General features: G+C 43.7%; 2 protein-coding genes across 2 annotated transcripts in view; one reads left to right on the top strand and one right to left on the bottom strand.

The window, feature by feature from the left end:
* The window catches only part of PRTFDC1 (phosphoribosyl transferase domain containing 1), a 514,552-nt gene that overhangs the window by 139,101 nt on the left and 351,633 nt on the right, over positions 1–23,818 (bottom strand). The window lies entirely within an intron of this gene.
* Positions 394–8,105, top strand: LOC137519609 (threonine synthase-like 1). Its single transcript, XM_068238586.1, is given in 6 exon segments — positions 394–498; positions 5,989–6,774; positions 6,776–6,908; positions 6,910–6,952; positions 6,955–7,285; positions 7,287–8,105. Coding segments are annotated over 5 exon segments (2,034 nt in total). The 5' UTR covers positions 394–498; positions 5,989–6,061; the 3' UTR covers positions 8,101–8,105.

The raw sequence follows: 23,818 nt of genomic DNA on the forward strand, positions 1-23,818 counted from the left end.
CTGCGATTGCGATTTGGCGGGCAACATCTTGTGATTTACCGCGATTTGCGCTGTTGTGATGCTCATTCAATAGAACTAGAATCACAGCACAATCGCATGCAGCGCATTCACGATTGATCTCAATCGCAGTGAGAATGCATCCATGTGTACATTGGTAGCAGCACTTTGCTGATCGCTGGCAATCAGCAAAGCACTGCAAAAGCGCCAAGTGGGAATCAGCCCTAAGTCCTTATGCACTGGCCCCGCCCCTTAATTAACATTCTCTGCGCTCTACTGGTTTTTCCCTGGGGATGGGGGTGGGGGCTCTTCTTCACAAGTTTGCCTGTAAAAAGTCTAGAACCTGCCCTGACTGGTTATACTACATCTACAAGGCTATGAGTAAGGAAACTTCATTCCGAAACATGGCAGCCGCTGCTATGCTGTACCTGTGATCTGCGGACCTTGTGTATGCACTTTCAGCAATTTGGCCTCCCAGCACCTCCAGCTGAGTGCAGAGAGGTAAGGCGGTGTGTTTTTTCCTGATTATACTATAGCTGCAATTCACTGTTTGTATTTTTTACTTACAATTGGTCTTAGTGGATAAGACCCTGCCTCCTCCTGGCTCTATAGGGATTAATGGAATGCTACATCACCGGCCAGTGCTTCAGCAACAGTCCAATGGATAAAGCTAAGTACACACAAACGATAATTGTCGGGAAACAATCCCTCAGGCGACCATTCGGGGAACAATGCTGTACAGACACCTCCCTAACCTTGAGGCTAGCAATGTGTTTTGATGCTACGGAGGGGGGAAGGGGAATGATCATCAGTGCACAATAGAGCGGCTACCATTTGTTAGGGAAGTTTGAAAATTAGCATTGTGATTGGTTGTGCTTAGGCTTCAGGGCTCGTATCCAACAAGACAGATCCTTAATGATCCCGAGCGGGATCAATGGGTGGCCGGTGTACACACAGAGCAATCGTCTGCTGAAACAGTCGTCATTGGCCGTTTCGGCCAACGCTTATTGAATGTATGTACATACTTTAAGGCTACTTTCACACATAGGGCTTGATTCACTAATCCGTGATAATGCAAATATCACACCTTATTATTTTATTATTATTTTTTATTTATATAGCGGCAACATATTCCGCAGCGCTTTAACCTTATCAAAGATATCACACCTTATCAAAATTATCACACCTTATCAGAGTAGCACAGCGAGCTGTACGAACTTATGCCTGCTAATAGGCATTGGCACTCGTCCTGCCCGGAGCCCCTGCAGGTTCGTAGAGCTCGATATGCTACTCTGATAAGGCATGTTAACTTTGATAAGGTGTGATATCTTTGATAAGGTGTGATATTTGAGTTATCACGCTTTAGTTAATCAAGCCCATACTGCAATGCATAGTGGCAAGATATGCCCCCCTGCCACTCCCCCATAGCAGTGGACATTAATCCTAATGTAACTGGTCACACTACCCGCGATGGGAAGAGACGGCGAGAGTGCTCACGACGACGCTCAGCCGACTCTGCAGTGCGTTGCCGCATGGTACAAGCGGTGCCGTGCAGCAGGCATTTGCATGGGAGTCTATGGCACAGCAACAGGTTGTGGTAGTGGTGCGGCACATATACGTCAATCGGGAGAAAACAGTGCCAAGCAGGGAGCACGTCACTGTTCAGGGGGCGGCACTATGTATATCACCGTCGCCACACTCTGCCACACGGTAACATGCATGGGGCAGTAGTGCGCTGCGATCGTCCTGCCCTGGGCTATCCTGTCGCAGGACGATTGCACTGCAATATGTGTGAAACCAGCCTCGTTAACGGTCCAATTCTTCCTTCATATCCCATCTTTTGACACATTTTAAATGATCAAAACTAATCGGAAGGCAATTATCGATTGTTCTCATTAACGGAACAATTTAAGAAGCTTTTACATTCTGATTCGATCATAAAATCAAACTTTCGGATTTATATTTTTTCCTTTTCCAATCGACCAAAGAATCGTTCCACATCACGACACACACCGCGCAGTTTTCTATATAAGTCGATCATAAAAATTGTGTCGAAAGATCGAATATGATAGAAAAATTTTACTGTTAAGAGCCCATTTCCACTATTGCGAATTCACATGCAAATTCACATAGCAATACAAGTGAATGGGACTGTTTCCACTTGTCAGGATTCCTTTGCGTTTTTCTGTGCAGAAAAAATTTGCGTGGCAGAGCCATCAGAATTCGCATACCGCTATGCGAATCGCATACAATGTATCTAATAGGAAATTAGCCTGAGGTTTGGGTATGCGAATTTTCATGCGAATTCGCATAGAAACAATGGAAAAGCACACCAGCACCGCCATGATTAAATTCGCATACATCGTCATCCATGCGAATCCGCATGAAAATTCGCATAGACCCGCATGCGAAATTCGCATCCGCATGCGAATTTTTACCGCGGCGATTCGCACCGCACAAGTGGAAATGCAGCCTAATGGGAAACTTTAAAGTAAAAGTTTCTTTTGCTGCAGTTTTTAACTAAGAAAAGAAAGAAAAAGACTTTCCTGCAGTGGATGTGAGATGGGAAATAAGCATTTTTTTTTTTTTTAGCTGAGCTTGTAATAAAATTTTAATGTAAAGTAAAGATACCATTCCTAGGGGTTGATTCACAAAGGTTACTTATTTTTCACCTTAACTGTAAGGAGTGCTAATGCAGGAGATAATTTATGAGATAAATACATAAGGAGAGGTAAACTATGAGTTAAAGGAATCGTCCGGGGAAAAAAGCAAAAATCAGCTTTAGGCCCATTCACACTAGAGCGTTTTGCCTGCGATTTCGGCAAAACGCTCAAGTGCTATAATATCCTATAGGCCCGTTCTTACTTGGGCGATTAACGCAAATCGCCAAACGCAAACGTGTAGCCTGCACCATTTTCAGGCGATTTCCCAGCGATGGCGTTTCAGTGCTATTGAAGCACTAAACGTGATCGCGAGAAAATCGCTGTAGTGTCCAGTGATTTTTTTTTTCCATGTTAAATCGTGGAAAAATGACTCCCGCAAAACGCTGGCGGTAATCGCCGGTGTTTCGCGCTTTTAAGTGTTAATGGGGCCTTACTTACCTGGGGCTTTCTCCAGCCGCTTGCAGCTGACTGTTCCACGCTGAACGCTCCGCTCTCCGCCGCCATCCCGGGCTCCCCGCATGGTGCAGAGGCTGACCTCGAGGTCGTCCTTACTGCGCTTGTGTGAAGCACCGCTGTCAATCGAGGCCACGTTGTCTGTGGTTTACTGCGCAGGCGCAGTAGTTCTGCGCCTGCGCAGTAATCTGCGGACAACGTGGCCTTGATAACCCTTGGGCAATCTAGCTCTACATGTTTCTGGCTCTTGGTTGCGGTGGTTAATTCTATCTCTGGCTATTAAAGTTCCCCACGGTGACACTGATGGGGAATAAGTGCTCCTGGATTAAGGTCCTAGTGCTAAGGACCCCAGGTGCACCAGACAACCCTGGCTCAACAACGGTGGACTGCAGCCCGGGATGCGGCAGCATGTGTGGGGGGAGGGGCTTTATACAGCGTTTGGAATACCACACCATGTTCACCATACCCAGACGAACCCCAAAGGGCCTGTTTCCACTACACGCAGACTCTGCATGCAGAAAACTGACTCCAATGAATGTCTATGGGCCTGTTTCCACTGAACGCGATTTTTCTGATGCAGATTTCCCATAGGCATTTATTGGAGTCAGTTTTCTGCATGCAGAATCTGCGTGTAGTGGAAACAGGCCCTTATTGTTTGTTCATCAATGGGGTCTTATGCAACCCTCCCAACTATAATATGCAATTTGTGGCCCCCTGATTGTGTGCGGAGTGCCACTCTTTTGCATCCTCCGCACCATGGCATGTGCGGCCACCGTTGGGAGTAAAGTTTGTACCTCTGGGGATGGCCACTCTGGCTGCTGATGATCCCACCCTCTTGTTCCCTCTGGGATGTACTCTGGTCCCAGAGGATCTCTGTGGTCGCCCCTGACTTCTCCTCGGTGGGTACTTTCTCAATCTTTTTCCTCAGCTTTCCATGTTTACTCCTCTCCTTCATGTCGTGATGCCTGAATCTGATTAGGATACAGCAATAGCTAGAACCTAATACGTAAAGTTTAAGCCCCTGAGGGGACAACAGTGGCACTCTGCAACACATTGAGGGGTATACAACCCTGTTGGTCTCTCAGGAGATCATAGGTCCACCCCCAGTCTCTTTTTTTAGGTAAGTTTTTATGGGGTCTCCCTCTTGGTTTTTTTTTAAGTGATATGATGAATAAAAGTGTATTTCTATTCTTTTGGGAGGAAATTAAATTGGGGATAAGTTATATTCTGCTGATGCTACGGTAGACACTTCTGTTCAATTTGCACGATAACCTGCACAATTGTTAATGTCACTTTAGTTTTCCAGAATGGATAGAGCATGTTGTAATATAGTTAGAGTGTATTTTGCATTTTATTTGTCCAATGATAGCACTTTACACAGGCAATGTAGTGAAATTATGTGTGGTCACCTTTTGTAACGCAGCATAGGCTTGCTTGATAAGTATAATGCAGCCCGTCAATGCACATCGCCGCTGGACGGCGATTCCCCGCCCCTTCACCCCCCACCTTCCTGACACAACTGCACTCACCAATCGCATGCCCCGGAGACGTGGCTCCTGAACTATATACAGGAAGCCGCACGGCACTGTTTTTGACACGGACACGCACGTGAGCAATCGCCAGTCAGGCGTGAAACGGCTGTAGTGCCGTCCTTTCATCTTCCCTGGTCACCCGAGCCTCGCATACCCCAGCACCAGCATATGTACAGGTTTGAACACCTGTATATTTGATGTCAATGTATCAAAGTGGCATGAAGACAGAATAAAACGTTTAAAGTGTCAGTTGCCCGGTGTGCCTTGATGTACTGTATTCTTGCCGGTTGCTTTCCAGTGACATAAACCGGCTGCACGTTTTTTGGTTTTTACTGTGTGCCACGATAGAGGGGAGCTTTGGGGTGAAGCTTGCCTGATTGCATGATGCATATGCAGGTCTGCATGCCCCTCCTGGAGTAAGGGCACTGAGTGCCGAGTTGTTACAACCCTCTACATTGTACTAGTAATGTGATTTCTGCCCCTTAGCGATAAAAACACGACTTGCGTAAACTACATCATTTTTGGTGGGACTTTTGCCATGGATCCCCCTCCACCATGCCCCTGTCCAGGTGTTAGGCCCCTTGAAACAACTTTTCCATCACTTTTGAGGCCAGAAACAGACCCTATAGGTTTTAGAATTTGCCTGCCCATTGAAGTCTATGGCAGTACACACGGTTTGCCGGTTTGCGAACATTTGCGGCAAGTTCGAGTTCGCAAACCGGAAATTTCATGTTTGTTGACATCACTAATGGTCATTCCCACGCATTCAACCCTTGACAGCACTGTAGTGTGGCATTCAATTTGCTTGGTAATATTTCTGCATACTGTATGCAAATCTCATGCGATTAGCATGCAATGCTCTCCAGTGGGAAATCAAAAACGTATGTGATTTTGTTTTTAAGAAAAAAAAAGTTCCATAATGTATTATTTCACTTGATGATAATGCATAAACAAAAAAGCCAGATACTGATGCTTTTCTGCACAGAAAATGATGCTCCTAGCCTAAAGGTGGCCATACACTTATAGATTTGCAGGAGATTCAACCATCAGATAGATTTCTGTCAGATGCCTGTCAAGTCAAATCTGACAGGAATCTATCTGATGTGTGCCACACACTAGGAACATCTCTTGTTGAGATCACTTCCTGCTTTAGCCAGTTGAGGAAATGGATGGACTCCTGATCTCCATTGTCTTCTATTTTATTTTGTTTGTAAGATAGTTTTCTCTATATATTTCTTACTACAAACAAATTCTGAATCTTTTTGTGCCTATTTGTTTTTTTTCCTAACTGTGCATTTCAGATCCACCTGACTCATTTTTCTATATTTTATAAAATTTTACAGATTCTGCATTGAGTTCACAGATCCGTCAGTGAAGGCTGGTGCCAGTTCCCTCAGCCGACATTCCAGAAATAAGATGTACAAGTCTCTATTTTCGTTGCCAGCACCACATACCGAGCCGGAAAAATTATGGCATTCCACTCTCAGCTCCCTTGTGGGAGACCAGAATCTAATCTTGATGGGACCTCCGGGATCTGGGAAGACCTCTGTCGGAAGAATACTTGGACAGAGGTTGGGATGCCCCAGTATAGATGTAGATGATGATGTCCTTGAAAAAGACTGGAGTCAGAGTGTTTCCACTAAATTGCAGGAAGTCGGTGATGAGCAGTTTTTAGAAGAGGAAGGAAGAGCACTTCTAAAGTTTACAGCATCTGGAAGTGTCATTTCCCTCACGGGTTCCAATCCTCTTCATGCCAGCAGCATGGAGCACATAAAGAAAAATAGTATAGTTGTTTATCTGGATGTCAGTTCGCTGGACATCATAGAGAGGCTGGAGAGAATGAAAGTGGATCGTATAGTTGGCCAAAAGTCTGGAGCTTCCATTGGCGACATACTTCAGAAAAGGAAACCTTTTTATAAAAAGTGGCACGATTTGCGCGTGCTTTGTCAGGCCAGAGATACGTTAGAAACCGTGGCCGATAAAGTAATTGATGCAGTTAAAAAATATCAGGAGGCCGCCACCGATACTTTTAATTCTACAAGGTCTGAAGGTTCTGAAGATCACGCTGTGAAACCTGACGCAAAAGTCTTCAGTGATGTTGTCATTGAGGGTTTAGCTGGTGATGGTGGACTTTGTTCCCACAAATGGTCTACCAATGCTCACTGCTGGGGAGTGGAAGAGACTGGTCAAATAAAGTTATGTTGATAGGGCACAGGTCATTTTGGAAAGATGTATCCACCCCACTGATATCCCCCTCGGTCATTTTAGAAGAAATTATTGAAATGGCTTACGGTGAAAATTTTGCTTGTGACATCTGTCTGGTAATCAGTTAATTCTTGAACTATTTCATAGACCAACTGCTTCTTTTAAAGACTTGGCATTGCAGTTCATGCCTCACCTGTTTGCTTACTGCATCCCAAAAGTGTGCAACTATCTAATCCTTGTGGCCACTACTGGAGACACAGGCAGTGCTGTTCTAGATGGGTTTAGCCGCCTTAGTGACCTTGACAGGCAAAGGATTGCTGCCATCGGTCTCTACCCTGAAAATGGAATAAGCCAGGTCCACAAATCGCAGATCATTGCCTGTCAAGCAGATAATGGTTTGGCCCTTGGTATCAAATCTGATTTTGACTTTTGCCAGGCTTTCTGGATTTCTTACAGCTGAATACGGTACCTCACTAAGTACAGCTAATTCCATAAACTGGGCCAGACTTCTGCCTCAGGTGGTCTACCATGCATCTGCCTATCTTGATTTGGTTGAACAAGGTGTTGTAAGTTTTGGGGACCCTGTTGATGTTTGTATTCCCACTGGGAACTTTGGCAACATACTTGCCACATATTCCGCAAAACAAATGGGAATTCCCTTTCGAAAATTCATCTGTGCCTCCAACCAAAACCACGTTTTGACTCATTTTATAAAAACTGAAAACTATGATCTCATGGGTCAGAATTTGCTGCCATCCTACTCCCCAGCCATAGATATCCTTAAGTCTTCGAACCTGGAGAGGTATTTACATTCCATCTCTAATCAGAATGGACATTTGGTCAGTAAACTCTATAATCAATTACAAAGTGATGGTCATTTTCAGCTGCCAGATCATTTGCTCAGATATCTCCAGAATGACATGGTTGGGGCCTGGTGTTCAGAGGCAGACTGCTTGTCTGCCATCCGGTCTGTGCACAGTGCAACAGGATACATCATGGACACTCACACAGCAGTTGCCAAAGTTGTGGCTGACCGGGTGCAAGACCGTACTTGTTCTGTTATCATTTCATGTACAGCACATTATTCCAAGTTTGCACCTGTTATTTTGGAGGCTTTAAGGATTGAAGACATTAAGGAAAACCTACTGAGCCAGCTCCATGTGTTAAATTCTTTCCAACCCTTGCCTCCTGCTCTCAAGTCTTTGTTAACAAGGCTTCAAAATGAAGACTCTTTTAAGGGGTCTACATGAAAAGGGCGCCGGTAAAAAAGGGCGCCTGGTGGAGCCCATATATAGCAACTTCGGCTACAAAAAAGGCGCCTGGTGTAGCCCATATAAACTTCGGCTACAAAAAAAAAAGGCGCCTGGTGTAGCCCATATAAAAACTTCGGCTACAAAAAAAAAAGGCGCCTGGTGTAGCCCATATAAAAACTTCGGCTACAAAAAAAAAAAGGTGCCTGGTGTAGCCCATATAAAAACTTCGGCTGCAAAAAAACTCCGGGATGTATAAATTACTATTCCCCCTCCAGGGCGCCATGGATAGTGGGGGAATGAAATAATTCGGCTTACAGCACTTGTAGCCCATATAAAAACATAGGCTACAAAAAAAAGGCAATAATATGGGCTACAAAGGGGCACCTTGCTGTAGCCGAAAACCTTGTAGCCGAAAAAAATATGGGCTACAAAGGGGCGCCCTACTGTAGCCGAAAAAATATGGGCTACAAAGGGGAGCCCGCTTGTAGCCTATATCAAAACTCGGGCGCCCTTTTCTACACCTTGTAGCCCATATTTCCAGAAATAACATTGATGTCTATGGCGGCGCCCTTTTCATACAGGCAGCTCGGGTGCCCTTTTCAACCGATCCCCTTTTAAGAGCCATGTTTGTGAAGCTGACTCTAAACTCGTTATGGAGCATGTCGAAAATTGCCTTCAGAAACTATTCTTAAAGGTTCATTAGAGGTCAAAGCAGTGATGGTCTTTTCTATGAAAGTGTCCTAAAAAGAAAAAGTTAAAGGGGCACTACAGCGAAAAATTGTAAAATTTAAAATATGTGCAAACATATACAAATAAGAAGTACGTTTGTAACTTACAGCAGGTAGTAGAAATCTGACAGAAGCGAAGAGTTTTGGACTAGTCCATCTCTTCAGAGGGGATTCTCAGGGATTTATTTATTTATTTTCAAAAGCACTTAGTGAATGGCAGTTGCTCTGTCCAACTGCCAAAAAACTTTGTACGGAGCAGGGAAGCTGGCCAGCATCACTGTATAAATCCTTTTTAGGCAATATCTTTATCAAGAATAAAAGCCTTGCTGAGAATCCCCTATGAAGAGATGAACTAGCCCAAAACCTGTCACTTCTGTCAGATTTCTACTACCTACTATAAGTGACAGCAACATAGGAGAAAAGTAATTTATGGCTCATTTTACTCTGAAAAAAACGTACTTCTTATTTGTCTATGTTTGAACATATTTTAAATTTTAAAATGTTTCGCTGTAGTGCCCCTTTAATTAGAGGTCAAAGCAGTGATGATCTTCTCTATGAAGGTCTTCTAAAAACAAAAACAATCAATAAGGAAGAAAAACAAACCATAACCAAAATTCTTTTATATAAACAAATTAACAAAAAGAGCAAAACACAGAAATGTTGCAGGAAAACACTTTGCAATGTTAAATTAAAAAAAGGAAAGGCTTCCACTCAAATGCGGTAAAATTAGGTTGTGAAAATGACTAACATAATGTGTTTTGCTTGGAAGGTATTGTGAGCTGAAGGAAAACAAGTCAGATGTATAAATAATCGCTGCCAGTGGATGACGGCATTAATGGAGTTTCCCTTTGAGCTTGTTGCTGTAATCACAGCTATTGTTGATGCACTAGTGAATCCGGTTAAACCCAAGATTGGTGTTGATAAATTGTGGAGAAACGCATGTATCACGCTGGTGCGTGACGAGGTAACACTTTAGATAATTACACAACAAAAGTACAAGGTGTAATCTAACGGTCAGAACTTGTGCACAAGTAAAGATATCGAGGTACAAAGTCGTTAAGCTAAATCGTAGTCTAATTCGAGCAGGGTCATACACGTATATCAGATGTCAGTCGTATTGCAAGGATCAGGCAGTAACAGAGTTAGGGACAGGCCGAGTAAGTAACGTAAATCAGATGGCAGCGGTACAGAAGGACTAGACTAGAGCAAGGTCAGGAACAAGCAAGAGGTCGGTACACAGATAAATATACAATGAGATGTTACTTCAATAATATCAGGAGGATATTACGAAGGAATTACAAATAGATATAATATGCAGCAAAAGACTGACTAACTAGAGTATATTTATATTGTGCGTCTACTCAATATATGTATGTAGCTCAAAGTAGCTAGATAGCTAGACCAGGAATCTGCTAACTGATTAGTATCAAGGTCAGCGAGCACTGAATGCTCCTGACCTTAAATGCAGTCTCTGCATCCAGCAGCCACTCCTCCAATTGGTGACATCATCACCTACATCCTCCTTCTTAGCCTATAATGCTGGCTAAGGCTCGCGCGTGCGGGATGCGACCTTTGGGTCGCGCGTGACCCGGAAGACACCGCCGGAGGGAAGCCGGTGATGCCGCCAGAGGATTCCCGGGCGGCAGTCCCGCCGCTCGCCCGGACCACACCAGAGCCGTCGCGGGACCTGCCGCCGGAAGGTAAGTGTGTTACAGCATGTTCTTTAGTGTAAAGTAGAAATATTGCTTTCAGGATTGTATTTTTAAATGTAGAAATCTCATTTTGAAGCTTTTCTTACCTACAGATTATCAAGTATCTATATCAGCGAAACCGGAAAAAAGGGCGCAGGAGCCCTTCCGGAAAAAACATCGCCACCATAGGGTCCTGTTTTAAAAGCCGACATTTGTAGTAAAGGAAAGAAATTTGGGTGCACGGAGGTGCCCCCTTTTGGACCCCTCCTGGTGCCAAAATGTACCTTCTATGCTGCAAATTGTCGCTTTGCAGCGGGGGTTAAAGGTTTAGGAGGAGGGGTAGGTTTAGGCTTCACCAGGTGGGGAGGTGTTAGGGTTATGTCCCGGGCAGGAGTCTTGGGGTTAGGCACCAACGGGGAGGGGGGGGGGGGGATCTTAGAGTTAGGCACCACCAGGGAGAAAGGGTTAGGCATCGGTAGAGGAAGGGTTCTGTGTGAGAGTAGGGTTAGGTTTTAGCTATAGTAAAATATTGGTAAACATTACCGATGGTTTACTTTCGAAACACAGCAGTAGAATATTGCTAGTTTTAGCGATATTCTACTAGTGGCAATCCCATGCACCCTCTTTTCATGTCTGCTGCATTTGGATGATGGAGAAGGCGGTTCCCTGCTTAGACAGACTTGATACGATCCATGACACCTTTTTTCCAGACGCCTTTTTTCACGTATGTCAATATTAGTACAAGACCCCCGTGCAGAAAATGGGGTCTGAAAATGCACTTCTTGTGAACCACAAGTCTGCAGTAGGCAGTTCCAGCACAGTGAGATCCTTACGGAATATGAGGATAAATTGGGCGGTGAACTGTACAACGTAAGCAAACAATGTCCATGACTCTCTATGTCACTGCCCCGTGGTAACGGTGGGAAATGTGGCCTGGCCTCAGTTGTTCTTCCCACTTTGAGAGCCACATGGTCAATCCTTAATGACCCACCACCCTTCAGCTGAGTATACAAACTGTTATACTGCAGCTCCAAACAAAATGTAGAATTTATGAAAAAAGGTATTTAGCTGATTACTTTGTTTGTACACACTTTTTGTAGTCGCACATTAGACACTGAAGCGGAAAAAAAAATTATGACATAATTGGTTGTGTAGTACGGATAATTACTAGAAGATTAGTAGCAAAGAAAATATTCTCATATTTTTATTTTCAGTTAGTATAGGTTTTTTTTTTTTGTATAACATTGCATCATTCTCTCATATTTGCAGTTTACACACTACTCAGCATTCTAAATGATTTTTACAGAGTAGGCTAGTGAACTTTTGAACTGTTGTCTGCAGAAAAAAAACACAGTGCCAGACACTTGAGATAACAAGCTTCAGAAGACAGATCTCTCTGTGACTTTGAAAGTTGTGGAGCTCAATGGCTCTTTTGCATAGATAACTGGAGTTTCTTAACTCTTCCTGTACTGGAAACAATATTAGACTTATGCCTCTGCTCCTAATGTTCTATTTCTTAGCTGTACTACACATATAAATCATTATATCATATTTTTTTTTGCTTCAGTGTCTCTTTAATCTGATTGCTGTTGTTCAATTTTGGAATTGTGGGTTTTGTTGGACTTTAAAGCAAACCTGTGACTTTAAAATAAGAGGGTGTCAAATACTTGCCTCGGTAGAGGGAAGTCTCTGTATCCACCAGAGGCTTCCCATGTCCTTCTCAAGACCACCGATCCAGTGCTGGGACCCTCGCAGCTGCGCTCCCATCTGGCCGCACTGCCCGGAACAAGTATCTAAATGGGGCACTATTTTTCCTACAGGTGCACTCTAAGTGGTATTAAAGAAGAGTGCAGTAAAGAATTTCCTCCCCAAGTTATGTTCGTTATTGCAATCCATTAAAACGTTATTGTATAGTTGGTTTGCTTCAAAAGATTGTTTGAGTGTAGCTTGCAGTTTCCTCTCTGCGGTAATAAAGTGACAGTGAAGCAAATTTTTTTTTCTTTTTTAATGATATAATGAATTGGTTGTGTAGTACGGATAATTACTAGAACATTAGCAGCAAAGAAAATATTCTCATTTTTATTTTCAGTTATATCGTTTTGTTTTTTTTTTTGTTTTTTTTATAACATTGCATCATTCTCTAATATCTGCAATTTATACACTACACTCAGCATTCTAAATGATTTCACAGAGCAGGCTAATGTTTACTCTGCAGAAAAAACAAAATATAGTGTCAAGCACTTAAGATAATAAGCTTCAGAAGACAGAGTACTCTGCAACTTTGAAAGTAGCTCTTTTGCATAGATAACAACTGGAGTTTCTTAACTCTTCCTGTACTGGAAACAATATTAGACTCATATCTGTGCTGCGAATATATTATTTCTTAGATGTACTACACACACAAATCATTATATCATAAGTTTTTCACTTCAGATTCCCTTTAATGCTAGGTACACACTATGGGATTTTCTGGTAGATCGATTATTTCCAACATGTCCGATCTGGTTTCCGATTGAGTTCTGATAGAAAAATCGGAAATCGATTGAAAATCAGATCAGACATGTTAGAAATAATCGATCTGCCAGAAAATCTCATAGTTTGTACCTAGCATAACAATAGGCATTTTTTCCCCCACGAGTTAGGCCTATACACACTGTGGTTTTTGACCGGTTGACTGTTGTAATAAAGTGTATGTGTAGGTTATATTTGAGATCACTACAGGCAGGGCCGGGCCGAGGCATAGGCTGGAGAGGCTTCAGCCTCAGGGCGCAGTGCAGGAGGGGGTGCACAATTCATTTAGCTGTCATTCCTAATTGTGTTTGAAGCAGAAAGAAATAAAAGGGGATACATGGCAGTGACTGCAAGCCAGATAACTAGAGATGGGGGGGCTGGGGCACCTCTTAGGCTGCTTACACACCAAGACGTTACAGGCGCACGTTAGTGCGCCTGTAACGCTCCCCCAACGCACAGCAATGTAACACAAGTGGGCTGTTCACACAGCCCACGTTGCGTTACATGTAATGCTGCACGTTCGGTGCAAAGTGCAGCATGCTACGGCGTTGGAGCAGCTATAGCCGCGTTAGACTGTTTGCACATGCGCAGTGGGGGGTGGAGAGGAGGCGGGGAGAGCCAGCTACAGTAGCCGCGCACATGGCTACTTAATATTCACTGCACTGGCGGCAGCTGATTGGCCGGCGGGACCACGTGATGCGGAGTGTCTCGCTCCGCATCACGTGGTCCCGCTGGCCAATCAGCGCCACTCTGGGAGACATTATAGGAATCGAGCCGCCGAACGCGGCTCACTCTACCGTCGGCTTTTGCAGCACCATACGTTGTGTTAGGTGCACGTTATGCGACCTTAACGTGGCACCTAACACAACGTCTTGGTGTGCAAGAAGCCTTAGTCTAACAGCAATCAGTGTGTGATGGCTCGGGTGGCAGGGAAGGAGGGGTGCACTTTGGTGTCTCAGCCTTGGGTGTTGGAGCACCTTGTCCCAGCTCTGACTACAGGAACAACAACAAACAAGCGCACACACTTCCGCTTTCCATACAAAATAACTAACTATAGCGGAGCAGCATGCCTGCACAGTGATTGTTTGTAAAATGAGGGTTCTGGCCAAAAGTATCTTTGTTTCTGTGCAGTCCTTTATTCCCCCTGCCACAGACAGACAGCTGCGTACGTATCCATGTATGGAGAAGAAAAGCATGTGCACCTTCTGTCCATTTCTAGTGTATTTATTGACAGGTAGCATCAAACCTATGGAACCTTACATCACAAAGTCATGCTGGTGACATCAAAAGTGGCGACAGTGGGAGTGGAGGTGGGTGGCGGGTACAAACAGGGGACTAGCGATGGTCGTTTAGTGTCAACTGACGCTTGGTCACGCTGCTTTCCACCTGAAAAGAGTGAGCAATCTCATCCGGCTTATGACTGGAACAGCCTGTCCCTTCTGGGTGAAACGATTGCTCAGTGATTGGAGTATAGTTACGCCGCCGGTCGGTTGGGCGCAGGTTGAGCTGAATGATGGCTTGCCCTGCTGCTGCCGCCGCTGAAATTCTTGCCGGCATTAAAAAAAAGAAAAAAAGAAAATTCCCCCTCCGAGTTGTAGCATCTCGGAAAGAGAAGTAATTTGGGGTGCGGTGCTTACCGGGCCACCGAATTACCCTGGTGCGGGGCGCACACTACTGCTATAGCAACGCTCAAATCAGGAGCCATGTGGCCAGCACCAAAAACATCTGTTTCGATGCAGCTGGATAGATCGATAGCTTGGGAAATATTACAAACTTTTGAAGCTGTTAAAGGACAACTATTGTCAAAACCTGTGAAATGTAAAATGCATAAATTAAAGATTTAACCCAGAGTAAAATACACTATAAATTATGTTTTTGTCACTGTCACTTACAGTAGCTGGTAAAAATCTGACAGCTTTTGGACTACTCCAACTCCTTATGGGGGATTTTAGTATTCTTATTTAGAAAAGCATAGCAGTTGCTATGCTTTAGTAAATATAAAAGGAAGCCTGTCTCACATTTTTGTATATATCTGTGCCAGAAGGTGCTTTTGTAAAGAATAAAGGTAATACTGAGAATCCCCCATGAGGACATAGACTAGTCCAAAACCTGTCAGATCTGTCTGCTTTGTACTACCTACTGTGACAGCAACATAGGAACTGTCAGAATCTGCTCTGCTGGCCTTGATTCCCTGGACAGTTTGTTGGTTTCCTATGCAGGTTGCATAGTTCAGTCCAGGGAAAAGAGGCCTTTTTGTCAGCTTGCAAGATTCGGGAGGCTTGTTGTTGTGGTGATTGATTTGCATCCACTTATCTTGCAATCTGTATTTCTGCTTCCCTTGAAGGTTTTCAGTATAAATGTCACTTCCTCCCAGAATTCCTTGCTCGTCATAGGTTCTGTTTGGTGAGACTGATCTCAGAGCTTCCGCCTCTTTTGTATCTTGTTGCTAAAATATCCTAGGGTAGTTAATTCTTAGGGGTGCATTTTGCACTCCTACTAGTGCAGTCAGTTTGGAACGAACGCTTGCTGTTGTCTGGTGTTAGGCAACCGATTAGCAAGCTCTCCCGCTATCTGTTTGTCTTTGTTTTCTGTGTTCATTTGTTAGTCAGAGTTGTTATGTTTTGTCACTGTTGCGCTTAATGCGCGGTGACCGTGCTATTAACGCGCTTGTCACTGTTGCGCATAACGTGCGGTGACTGCGTTTAGTTAGTTTGTTATTTTCTTTGGCGTTGGGATTGTAGTTATTTGCTGTGTCTTCCTTTACTCAATTCATGTCTCAGTCTGGTGTTTCTGATAGCAATTGCCTCTCTTGCGATTAGCTTTCTAACTCTAGTCTGTTCGTTGTGATATGTCTACCGTTGCCGGGTGGCGACTAGATTGGTAGACATTCATATAGTCTGTCTCTGTTCTTGCTCTCGATTTGCTACTTTTTTATATTGCCCTGTGCTGCTTCACGTCGTGCAATTTCAATCTGGCATCTGTGGTTGTACAGAGGTCTTGTTCCTCTGTACTCCACAGCTCCACCTGCTGGTTGGAATTCCCCTCTACAAAGGTATTTGCACATACTGGGTACTCTGCTTCTGTGACTGTGGGGATTCCCATCAGCTTCAGGGCACTTGGTGTGCGCTGACTGTGGAAATCACCCCCAGATCATTACAGGAACATTGGTAGTGCATTTCAGTCTAGGAGAAATGTGTGTACAGTATTTTAAATTGTAATTTTTTTGTGAAAGTGATCTTGTCACCTTTGTAAAGAAGAAATATTTTTATAGAGGGTATAGCAATGTTATTTTCCAATGACCAATTAAATATAGAATATCATATACTTATAAAAAAATGTTAATTTCTATTTATTAGTGGAAAATAACATTGTTGTTTGTTAGCCAGTTGCTACATATGAAGAATGTAACAATACTGTCTGAATACTTTTGATAAATGTGTAATAAAGCGTTTTTTGCTTAGAAATTGGCTAACTTGTATTTTGTGCTGCAGCCAGCCAGGTCTCTACAGCCATCTGTGATGTGACTATGATCACTAAGGCCTGGTGCACACCAAAAACCGCTAGCAGATCCGCAAAATGCTAGCAGATTTTGAAATGCTTTTTCTTATTTTTTCTGTAGCGTTTCAGCTAGCGTTTTGCGGTTTTGGTATAGTAAATTTCATGTATTGTTACAGTAAAGCTGTTACTGAACAGCTACTGTAACAAAAAACGCCTGGCAAACCGCTCTGAAGTGCCGTTTTTCACAGCGGTTTGCGGTTTTCCTATACTTAACATTGAGGCAGAAACGCATCCGCAATCCAAAATCTGCAGCAGCCCGGGAGTATGCGTTTCTGCAAAACGCCTCCCGCTCTGTTGTGCATCAGCCCATTGAAATACATTACCCTAGCGGATCCGCACCCGCAAGCAGATCGCAAACAGCAGCGGAAACGCTCCGGTGTGCACTAGGCCAGAGATAGGCCCGGCCCAGATTTTCAGCTCAGCTCCGTTTAGCGCTGGGCTTAAAGGATCAGTGCAGCTGTTTCCCCACTATATGATTTGGGGTCCTGTCAAAACAAGATACAGTTGTTATATATGTTTATTTTCCTCAGACAAAAACAGCCTCCCCACGATCTACTTACCCGGGGCTTCCTCCAGCCCCTTGCGGCCGACACATCCCGCTCCCAACCATCGGCCTGGGGTCACCGCCGGTGCAGAGGCCGACCTCGAGGTCGTCCTCTACTGCGCCTGCATGAGCAGAGCTGTCAATTAAGTCCACGTTGTCCAGAGTGTATTTCCTAGGCATATGCAGATCAGGTGTTTCTGACTTTTTTTCAGATCTGACAAAATTAGGATTAGCTGCATGCTTGTTTCTGGTGTTATTCAGACACAACTGCAGCCAAAAAGATTAGCAGGGCTGCCAGGCAACTGTATTGTTTAAAAGGAAATAAATATGACAGCCCCCATATCTCTCTCACTCAGTTGTCCTTTAAAGAGGAACTCCAGTGAAAATAACGTAATGAAAAAAAAAGTGCTTAATTTTTACAATAATTATGTATAAATGATTTAGTCAGTGTTTGCCCATTGTAAAATCTTTCCTCTCCCTGATTTACATTCTGACATTTATCACATTGTGAAATCTTTACTGCTGGCAGGTGATTTCTGTGGAAGGAGAGGCTGTTTTTTGGCAGTGTGAAACAGCTTCTATTTCCCACAATGCAACAAGGCTCCCACAGTGTGATGTCAGTACCTAGGTGCTGACATCACACCGTGAGAGGGGTTTCATCACATTGGGCTCTATTCACCAAACTTCTGAAACATGACTTATCACCTAATTGATAACAATAACCTTTCAGCACATTTATAAGCAAAATAATCACTCAAAGTAAGTTGTTCCTGATTAACTTCATTTCAATATTACTTTTCTTACCCTAATTATATTATAGTTTTGCTCTTTGGGAGCTTAAGAAAGTAACACAGATAAGGTGAAAACAGAGGAAAAAGCAAAGTGTGAATCATGCCCAATATCAGCCATACAGACAGAGCTCCCTGATGATCTATTAGAGAAAAGGTGAAGATTTCTCATTAGAAAGGGGGTATCAGCTACTGATTGGGATGAAGTTCAGTCCTTGGTTAAGGTTTCCTCTTTAAAGAGGAGCTGTTAGGTATAGGGTCTCAGAGAAAATAAACACACATATCAGTAGCTAAAGATTGGCTGTACTTACATTACATATGCATTTCACTGTCCACGTTTGGATTTCACAGAATTTGTATATAGTATATGCAGAGATAGATGCTCCTGACAGCTCGTGGCAGGCTCCATGTTTTTCTGTCAAATGTGTCGTCATGTCCTGCCTGCTTCCTGATCACAGATAAGCTCCTACTTGAACAACACAGTGTGCAGTGAATATTAATGAGCCATGTGGCTAGGAACAATAGCTGACTCCTGCAGTGTACTCTGCCCGGATATTTATCAGTGCTACGTGCTGGACTGATTAGAAGCTCCTGTACCGTCTCATTAGCAGCCGAGGGGAGGACCCCAGAATGCTTTGCAGTTTAGTATGCGGCTTGCGTCCTTATGGTTCTATAACAGCCTTTCTGATAAGCACACATCAAAGGTAACTGAGATTTTTATCTTCACTAATTGCTTTATGGCTTCCTTCTAAACTGTTTAACACAGGAGAATAGAGGTTTAAATTAGCTTCTGCAGCCTGACAGTTACTCTTTAAGCAAATTGGCACATGCTTTTCATTCATTTTATTTACCTATTTTTTTGTGCTTTACTGCTCTGAGATTGCATGATTGTGATTGGTGTTTTCTGTATAATAGATGATTTTGCCATCGGCTATATATTTCTGAAAATTCTCCCACCCCCTAACCCCTGAGCTTGCTACCATCTCCCTCCAACTTTATTGGGGTCCCTGGGCCTCCTGCTGAGTTTTCAACAGAGGAGTGAAGGTGTAAACTGGTTATAAGGTGTAACTGTTATGGATGGTGTAATGGTTAAGGGCTCTGCCTCTGACACAGGAGGCCTGGGTCGAATCTCAGCTCTGCCTGTTCAGTGAGATTGCACCTATTCAGTAGGAGATCTTGGGCAAGTCTCCCTAGCACTGCTACTGCCTATAGAGCGTGTCCTAGTGGCTGCAGCTCTGGCGCTTTGCATCAGCCAGGAGAAAAGCGCAATATAAATGTTCTGTGATTATTTGAACTGTTATAAGTAGATTAAAACACACTGAAAGTGCAATAAAGACTACAAAAAACATTCTTTATGCTACATGTCCAAATCCAGAGTTGTGTGAAAGTAAATCATTTATCCACATTTCCCTATGTAAAAAACAGGACTCAACTTACAAGCAATTTCAACTTGCAAACAATCTTCCCAAAACTAGGACTATGTATATTCCTTTTTTGAACTCAAGTGCCCTCTAGTGGCTAAATGAGGTAAGTGCAGCTGAAGCAGTCTCCTGAATGGCATTTTGAATGCGTTCTTGGAATATAACATCTGGACATGGATGTGGAATAATTAAAATCCTCTTGAAGTAAACACATTTGTGAGTGATTGCAAATTATTTTGTCAGATGGATGGTCCCTCCTTGGCTAAATTAGCTTAAATTAGCATATTTTAAGCAGATTGAATCATTTTACCATCTGTCTACCAGATTGCTGTAATCATAAAGAATGACGGCTTTCTGTGTTTAAAGAAAGGGAGATATAATATTATTTTAGTCATATGTTTGACCGCAGTGCTATGTATCTAAAGTAATGGGAGAATGCATGATTTCCTATCATTGACCTTGTGGCTGTAGTGAGAAAGTGTAAAGGTGGCCATACATCAGTAGACTTAGCGGCTGATCGATCATCAGATTCGCTAATTATTATCAAATCTTATGGAAAGTGGTGCCACCAAGAGCATGCCTGATCGGCAATTCGACCAATTGTATTCAGAAATTGGTCACATGTATCGATTGGACATGCTAGAAATCTTGGACCGACATGTGATAACAGCGTGCGATAGTCTTGAATGATGAATGTTATAGAAACCCCTGACCACACCCCCTCTTCCAATGTAGATGACCCCCCTCCCCCCCCCCCCCCCCCTGGTGCCCGTGCATACCTGTCCCCTGTCTCTGCACTCTTCTTCTTCAATTGCACCTCACGTGTTTGCAGAGCCGGGACACGATCCTCCAGCACCCAAGGCTGAGCCACCAAAGTGCGCCCCTCCATCCCTCCCACCCCAGCTGTCACACACTGATTGCTATTAGACTAAGGGGTGCCCCAGGGCCCCCCATCCCAGCCGTCACACACTGATTGCTATTAGACTAAGAGGCGCCCCAGGTCCCCCCACCCCAGCTGTCACACACTGATTGCTATTAGACAAAGAGGCGTTCCAGGGCCCACAACCTTAATCTCTAGTTATCTGGCTTGCAGTCACTGCCATGTATCCCCTTTTATCTTATTTCCCTCGGCTTCAAATACAATAGGGGAATCAGAGCTGAGTGAGTTGTGCGCCCTCCTACACTGCGCCTTGAGGCTGGAGCCTCTCTCGTCTCTGCCTCGGCCCGACCCTGCATGGTTGCCAGCTTGTGTAACATTACCTGCGCCCCACGTGCAATACACCAGGAACTACGTCAGCTGCAAATGAAGGAGAAGAGTGTGGAGACAGCAGACAGGCAGGGCCGGATTTTTACTTTTTACCGCCCAAGGCCCACTATTACCAAATGCCGACAGACCTACAGCATCCTATATCCCCTCCAACATGGCAGGGATTAGATTGTAGGCTCCTCTGAGGACAGTTAGTGACATGATGGCAGGTATTAGATTGCAAGCTCCTTGGCAAGCGGCACATTCGGTGAGTGATAGTGACAGGCAGCTCAGAGCTCACTGTACATGCCTGTTTGCTGCCTCTTCATCTCCTGAGTGCCAGATGCAGCTCCTGGTAGTCATTCAACGATATGTGCAAACTCTGTGTAGCTGGATGAGTATTCGACAGGCTAACTGCTACTGCTGCCTGCAGCCTGCCCCTTGCTTTCCTTGGGCTCTAGGCCATGGCCTATGCGGCCTTGCCTGAAATCCGGCCAGGCATGCAGACAGGAAAGAAGTTGGTTAGGAATTGGCCTGGTTTATGGTGGCTAACAGATCTCTCTCTGATCAGATTCAATCAGAGAGAGATCTGTCTCTTGGTCGATTGGCCACCAAAATCACTAGCTGTATGGGTACCTTAAGAATGGGCTGTTCTGCATCATCACAGAAATGGATATGAAACTACAGTAGTGATTGCTAAATTCATTACAGTGGTCACTGTTGATCAAGATGGAAGTATTGTGAAGAGTACCAGTGTTCCACTTTTCCACCACAAGTCGCAGCTCAAGTTGCCCAACAAGGCGCAGTTGCTCTCGTGTTGAATCGGGCACCTCCAGCGGAATGCACCGCACTGGGTATGAAATGCCCCATAGACTTTCATTGGCGTAAAGTTGGCCTGCTGCCAAATTGGCCGATGCACCGCGCAAGTGTGAAAGAGGCCTCAAGGGGCGTTGTACAGAAATTGCTAAAAATATTTGGGCAACCCTAATGCTATGTACGCACTATGAGATTTTCTGGCAGATTTACTGTCATTTCCCATAGCCGATCTGATTTCCGAGCATTTTCTATTGAAGTGAACGGAAAGCGGCCAGAAATGGATTGGAAATCAGATCGGACATGTTGGAAATAAAAATGGTAACGGAATGTTGGAAAATCTCAGTGTGTACGTAGCATAAAGGTTGGCCACAGATCATACAATTAAAAGATCCAATTTTTCACCAATTAAAGAGCTTTACTTTGTTTTCGATCGATAAATCCGATCAAATTTTTTTTTTTTTTTAGAGATTGGACATGTTGGAAATTTCAGAGAATTGTATGGTGTGTGATGAATTGTCAATTACTTGATGTACAGTTCCAATCAATTTTTTCTGAGCTTTTAATTATTTTATCAATGATTGGGAAAAATTTAACATATGTGTGTGGTACATTGATCAGATTTTTGAATTGTTACAATCTGTCAGAAAAATTGATCGCTATTCTTGATTGAATTGAACAGATATTTAAAAAATGGTATGGTGTGTGGCCACCCTAAGGCCACATACACACATCAGACCATAGTCTTTGGAAACTGAAAGATCACAGACCAATCTTACCACCCTTCATGTAGTATGAGAGCCATACTCTACACAGTCTTTTCTATGGAGCTGAACTCCACATCAGAAAAAAATCTTTGCAAGATGCTGCACACACAGATGCTGTACAGACACAAAAGATCAGTATCTGCAAAAGATCTGTTCCTGCCAAAAATCCATTCCTGCAAATTGCAATGATAGTCTATGAGATCTGCAGATCATAATACACACATGATTTAACTGACATTCATCTGCAGATCAGATCCACCAGGATGGATTTTCAGATCTGCAGATGATTGATAGATCTGCAGATGAATGTCAGTTAAATCATGTGTGTATGATGATCTGTAGATCTCATAGACTATCATTGCAATTTGCAGGAATGGATTTTTGGCAGGAACAGATCTTTTGCAGATACTGATCTTTTGTGTCTGTACAGCATCTGTGTGTGCAGCATCTTGCAAAGATTTTTTTCTGATGTGGAGTTCAGCTCCATAGAATAGACTGTGTAGGTATGGCTCTCATACTACATGAAGGGTGGTAAGATTGGTCTGTGATCTTTCATTTTCCAAAGACTATAGTCTGATGTGTGTATGAGCCTTAAGGCTATGTTCCCCACCACAGCAGAAAAACTGACATTTTTTGTCAGATTTACTGCTTTGGGAAACTGACAGTGAAAGGATCCTATTTTATGTAACACATTTTAGGTCGCAGTGTGTGGTTATTGTTTTAGACCAGGGCCGGGCCGAGGCATAGGCTGGAGAGGCTCCAGCCTCAGGGCGCAGTGTAGGAGGGGGCGCAGAATTCATTCAGCTGTCATTCCTAACTGTGCATTAAGCAGAAAGAAATAAGAAAAGGGGATACATAGCAGTGACTGCAAGCCAGATAACTAGATATTAAGGTGTTGGGAAGGTTGTGGGCCCTGTGGCGCCTCTTAGTCTAATAGCAATCAGTGTGTGACAGCTGGGGTGGGAGGGATGGGGGGGCGCACTTTGGTGTCTCAGCCTTGGGTGCTGGAGGACCTTGTCCCTGCTCTGTTTTAGACAATGATAATATCAGACCTGCTGCAGACGAGTGACACACACACTTATTCTCAGGCCCAGTTCACACCGGAGGCCGACACGCACGACACCAGACAGTGCATAGACTGCACTGTCTGGTGTTCACACTGCATGCGTTCCGGACGTGTGCGGTCCGGGAACCAGGGCTGTGGAGTCGGAGTCGTGGAGTCGGGCAATTTTGGGTGCCTGGAGTCGGAGTCGGGAAAAAATGCACCGACTCCGACTCCTAATGAATTTGTAACTGTAATTAAAATAGAAAATATGATAAAATGTTCTATTTCTCAGATAATAGTCATTAAAAATAATGTATATATACAGTATATATACAGTAATAGCTGTGCTTAGTCCACAAAAATGAAATAAACCAATCAAACTAATCAAAATTAGTTACTTGTGCTGCTTCAATATACATATCTGATTTGACTGTATATATGATGTGTACACAGGAATCTCTTATATATACTAAATAACATCTATGCTGTAAGAATAAAGCCTGATGTGTAGCTGTGTCACTAATAGAGATGGTCAATGAGATGGAAATAATTCTGCATTGATGCTGATTTATGCAAATGTATGCACTCCCTTTGCTGATGAAA

The sequence above is a fragment of the Hyperolius riggenbachi genome, chromosome 5, assembly GCF_040937935.1.
Source record: "Hyperolius riggenbachi isolate aHypRig1 chromosome 5, aHypRig1.pri, whole genome shotgun sequence".
NCBI classification, from domain to species: Eukaryota; Metazoa; Chordata; class Amphibia; order Anura; family Hyperoliidae; genus Hyperolius; species Hyperolius riggenbachi.